Genomic DNA, 5,157 nt, shown 5'->3' on the forward strand with positions numbered 1-5,157 from the left:
CAATGATCCGTAGATTTCGAGTGCGATTTTTGTCTGGTTAAATACATCAATACGCTTTCTGACCTCTTCCTCCAGACCCGATACGGAATAAGTCAAGTTTTTACAGTTCAAAACGGCAAACCTGCTCAAACTATGTTGGAACATTCCAAACTTTTAGTAGACCTCCGGTACTCACTCCGAGCTGTTCATGCGGGCCGCCATTTTCTGTTATGACCACGTGATCGTGTCCAAGTGTTCAGCTACGGTGTCCGCTATTGGTCAGTTAATTTTGTCATTTGTACCTTTACTTTTGGCTTTTGCAGCTGAACGATATAAACAACAAAAACTTGCTCCTCACAACCTCCATTGGAATAAAAAACGTGTGTCGGAAGGACTCCTTGTTGGTCAGTTAATTTTGTCATTTGTACCTTTACTTTTGGCTTTTGCAGCTGAACGATATAAACAACAAAAACTTGCTCCTCACAACCTCCATTGGAATAAAAAACGTGTGTCGGAAGGACTCCTTGTAATTAACTTGGGTCTGATTGTTGTATATCGCACTATTATCAAGTATTACGTGAAAGCAAACTTGGGTCTTTTTACAATTATATTTAAGTTGCATGAAAGAATTTAATCTGAAGTACCATTCAATGTAAGGGCCAACAATGGAAAATTTTTTTTTTTTCTATTAAAGTAAAGTAGTGTACTCGCGTTTCAAATATATATATTTATTATATTTTTTATTTCAGCTCTAAAGCTATTCAAAAATGGTTTTGCCATTAATCAATTTTATTCGACATATAATGTATTCACCGCCAACCTAAGGGCTTGGTCAAGTGTAGCCGAGGTGATTGTAGTGATATTAAAAGTCAAGTTATTTTGGCCACATAGTTTTCGGAATGTTTAATGTCATCTCCTTTGTTTTTACCAGGTATCAAAATGGTCGAATCGGAGCAAATCTGCTTCATTGAGACTGTGTACGGATCATCCGAATGGGTCTTACCCTACGAGGATCCATGCGTCTGTAGTGCCGTTAGACCAGGTGGAATCATGCCCGACAATGAACCAGCCATTGGCCATTATTTGGACGGGCTCTTCTTAAGCGAGGACCCCGACGAGATTCAGACATTCTTCGATTGTCCAGGTAAGCATCCTTTAATGTAATTATATCAGTGGCCCTCTTCGATATTTGTTTTTTGCATTGGCTACGGCTTAAGCTCCCTTAGACTGTCAAAATTTAATGACTCATGCCGAGAACGCCTGTCAACGTCTTTCAAAACAACACACTGATGAAGCCGAAGACACTGATGAGCCGTGGTTTTGAAAAGGGGAAAACAAGTATTATTAATTTCAAAAGGGGTATATATAATAAGTGGTCTCCTCTCTTCCAGTTGCCTGGGATCGCGGCGGCTTCTCAAGCCACGAAGGCATTGACAAAAGGCCATCCGACACTTGGATTTGTGTTTCATGATTCCCTTTGCAATTTGTATTATTTTTACCAGTCGGTCCTCGGTGTGATGCGGCCGACCGTCTGGGCATTGAACACGGCACTCCTCTGAACATCCCGGATGAAAATTTTTCCGCGTCGTCCACCGACAGCACGGGATATCGCTATAGCACGCCCTCTTCGGCTAGGTTGAACTTTCCGGGTTCACATCCTCTGATTGGTGGATGGAAGGCTGCCTCCACCACCGTTGGCTCCTGGATACAAGTGAAACTTGGGGTGGACGCAATCGTAACGGGAGTCATTACACAAGGTCGCAATGTTGACGAGAGCAGCCATTTGTGCTGGGTGACCCGATTTCAAGTCAAGTACGCATCAATGGCAAATGTGAACCTTGTTGATGTTACGAGCCAGGATGGCACACCCAAGGTAGGATGATGTTGATGTGCTACGGGTCAAGTTCATGCTACTCTCCCGTCAGACTTTTTAATGCATGACGGACACTAGTACAATTAATGCAATGTTTGCTTTGGGTACATTCAGACACAATTTACCCAAACCCATGAGTTTCATATGAATGTGTTCACCATTATCTCAAAATGGTTGTCTATAGACGATGTGACCTATGTTTACATTCAAACTGCCCTCTGTTGACAAAATACTATACACGTCATGTTTCGCCAGGCACTGAGTTGCGTAGTCATAGTAAGATTGCGTACACTTTCTACACAAAGGTTTTGCCCGGCGGTATGCGCGCGAATCATGTTATGGTTTTCGTGTGACGTCAGAGGTCACATCGTCTATACTTTGTAATAATCGTAAGGGCCTTGTCACACCGGGAAACGTTTACAGGCAACTTGGAGGCTTCAAATTGCAGTGTAATGTTATACCCTACCGGACTACTTCAGCAGCAAATGAGTAGCTTTTCAAACAATGTGTTATTATTCCAAATAATAGTATGTGGACTTTCAATTATGAGTGGCCTTTTTCCTTAGGGGTTGCCTGTAAATTGCCTCAGTTACGGGGCAACATGCAACCAAGCAATCTCCATGGAGAAAATGATTCATTTACATTTGAATGTTCACATTCTTCTTTGGGATCGTATAAGTGAAAATTGACTCATGTGCTACAAAAGTGCCCCTGTAGCTGCAGTTGGTTGCATAAAGTTGCCTCCAAATATTGTGACAAGGTCACAATACATCATGAACGGATCAATTGTGAGCAGAGGCTCGTGCCTGCCACAGGAATGTTTCGAAACAAAAAAGGGGCTAAGGTCCAATAAACCGTGTAAAATCTCACGACAATAAGCTCGCCCTTGATCTCTGGGCATCACTGAGCCATCAGCTATGGGAAGTTGACCATATGTATGTTCTTGTTATTGCTGTCAAATCACTTGTTTCAACCTCCTTAATGTTGGTGGAATTATTACTTTTAAAACTCAGTTGTACTGCTTGTTGTTGCTGCACAATTCCCGCCACCAACTGGGCTATATATATATGCAAGCTATTATACTTAACATTCCAAAAATAAAATAAAAATAAAAAACAAGGCGTGACTTAAAACTTCGAACCAAGTCTATAACTATTGGTGCTCAACACTTGTTAGGAATTGTCTCTCTTTCTCCATATAGGTTTTTGACGGCAACACTGACGGCACCACGGAGGTGACCACCTCCTTCCCGCAACCGGTCATAGCTAGCATCATTCGGCTGCTGCCGGTTGCGTGGGTTTCACAAGTCGTACTTCGTTTTGAGCTGCTGGGATGTTTGCAGTCTGCTGAAACTACACGTCTAATGACGCGCCCCTTGGCTCCCATTGATCAAGGAGACTACATGCCCGTAGCCTGAACATCACGTCACACTTCGAGGCTCGTGAATAACACCAGAGAGTGACATATTTAAACCTTTCTCACGCTGTCACCATCTTGGCCATGTTCCATTCAGAGTACATTAGTTTACCTGCACTGACTTATTTACACCTTTTCTGATTTTTAACAAAGTTTCGGTAATTTTAAGTGCTGTTTTTTTAATTTTAATTATAGTTGTTTTAAATTCCTGCGTCATTGTTCTGTAAGTTTTTTGTGGTAACAGTTAAATTGTACTAGTTGGAATCGGACCTTGTTGTACACACTAATAAAGGCAATGGACAATAATATTATTGGTAAGGTCAAAGACCAGTCTTCTCACTAAATAATATTACCCCTACTACTAAATTAATCGGCCAACAAAGATAACCTCACGCGTAAGGTGTCGAAATCAATTCAAATATTATACTGAGAAATTACTTCTTTCTTAAAAAAATGCGTTACTTAAGAGGGAGCCAATTTTCACAATGTTTTATACCACCAGCAGCTATACATGATCGTTACTAAGTAAGTTGTGTGTATGCTTATAAGCATACATTTATTTTGAGTAAGTACCAATAGTGTCCAGTGCCTTGAAATAAACTAAATTCAGTTTAAATTAGTTCAAATCGAATTTGTTGCCCCTTGTATTCAACACTCTGGACACTATTGGTAACTATTGAAGTCCTCTCAATTGGGATTTTTGTGCACATAACTGTCGGACAGAACATCAACAGTTACAACTGGTAAACTCGACCCCGTTTTAATGCTCAATCTTAACAAGTTTGGCACCATCGGATGGCAATTTTCAATGTTTGTTTTTTTCTCGTTTAAAACGTATAATGTATAACGAGTTTTCAAATTGGTGCCAGCGGCCAGGGAGTGGAGCTACTACCCCCTCCAAAATTGGCGCATGCGCTTTGTGTATAATGGTCCATCAAACACAGGACACTGTGACGAATATAAATAATGAAAAATATTCACTGGGAAAAAATGGCCTCGGAGAATTTCTTTTCGACGAAACCCTTTTAATAACTCTGGAACTAAAATTGCTAGAGAAACGCAGTTTGCTCCGGAGTCATCCTGGAATGTCCCTGCAACATAATTACAAAGTTTATGGCGACTTCCAGCCTTCTTGATGGCGCAAATGACAAGTAGGCGGGTGTGCTTCGAGACGATCTCAACAAGCCTCCCTAAGGGAATTTTGTGCATAGAGCTGTCGGTGAGGAAATCAAGTTACAACGGGTCAAATCGACCCCTCATCATTACTCAATCTAAACAAGTTTGGCACCATTAGATGGACATTTCCAAGGGCTTTCCACTCGTATAAAATTTCGTATTTCAAGGCGAGTCATGGAGTAGACAGGACACCCCAACAATTGGGGCATTTAAAGGAACACGTTGCCTTGGATCGGTCGAGTTGGTCTTTGAAAAGCACTTGTAACCGTTTGTTATAAAATGCATTTATGGTTCTAAAGATGTTTTAAAAGTAGAATACAATGATCTACACACATTTGCCTCGAAATTGCGTGGTTTTCCTTTTACTTTGCGAACTAACACGGTCGGCCATTTATGGGAGTCAAAAATCTGACTCCCATAAATGGCCGACCGTGTTTGTCGACGAGGTAAAAGGAAAACCACGCAATTTCGAGTGATGCTTGTGTGGATCATTGTATTCTACTTTTAAAATATCATGTTAATCATATGCATTTTATAACAAATAACTACAAACGCTTTTCAAAAGACCAACTCGACCGATCCACGGCAACGGGTTCCTAAAATGCAATACATGGGCCCCAAACTCACGGCGCGTGCGTGTGTGATGAGTGAACAAAACAAATATATGTATTAATTTAAAACAAGCCCGGACTTATTAAAACTTCAGCCGAACT

At 41.0% G+C, this 5,157-nt stretch overlaps 1 protein-coding gene across 1 annotated transcript; it reads left to right on the forward strand.

Annotated features, from left to right (window-relative positions):
* Positions 1-1,005: 1,005 nt before the first annotated feature.
* LOC139942337 (retinoschisin-like) lies at positions 1,006-3,477 on the forward strand. The gene is made up of 3 exons (XM_071939169.1): positions 1,006-1,123; positions 1,482-1,852; positions 3,054-3,477. Exons 1-3 carry the CDS (start codon positions 1,030-1,032, stop codon positions 3,267-3,269), a joined length of 681 nt encoding a protein of 226 aa, XP_071795270.1. The 5' UTR covers positions 1,006-1,029; the 3' UTR covers positions 3,270-3,477.
* The last annotated feature ends 1,680 nt before the right edge of the window (positions 3,478-5,157 follow it).

This window comes from Asterias amurensis, chromosome 9 (assembly GCF_032118995.1).
Source record: "Asterias amurensis chromosome 9, ASM3211899v1".
In the NCBI taxonomy this organism is placed as follows: domain Eukaryota; kingdom Metazoa; phylum Echinodermata; class Asteroidea; order Forcipulatida; family Asteriidae; genus Asterias; species Asterias amurensis.

What these genes read in the sequence shown, in the direction of transcription:
- LOC139942337 (XM_071939169.1), top strand. Translation starts at nt 1,030, where the DNA reads ATGCCCGACAATGAACCAGCCATTGGCCATTATTTGGACGGGCTCTTC. An exon ending in GACATTCTTCGATTGTCCAG is followed by an intron (nt 1,124 to 1,481) that starts GTAAGCATCCTT and finishes TATTTTTACCAG; the next exon opens with TCGGTCCTCGGTGTGATGCG. An exon ending in GCCAGGATGGCACACCCAAG is followed by an intron (nt 1,853 to 3,053) that starts GTAGGATGATGT and finishes TTCTCCATATAG; the next exon opens with GTTTTTGACGGCAACACTGA.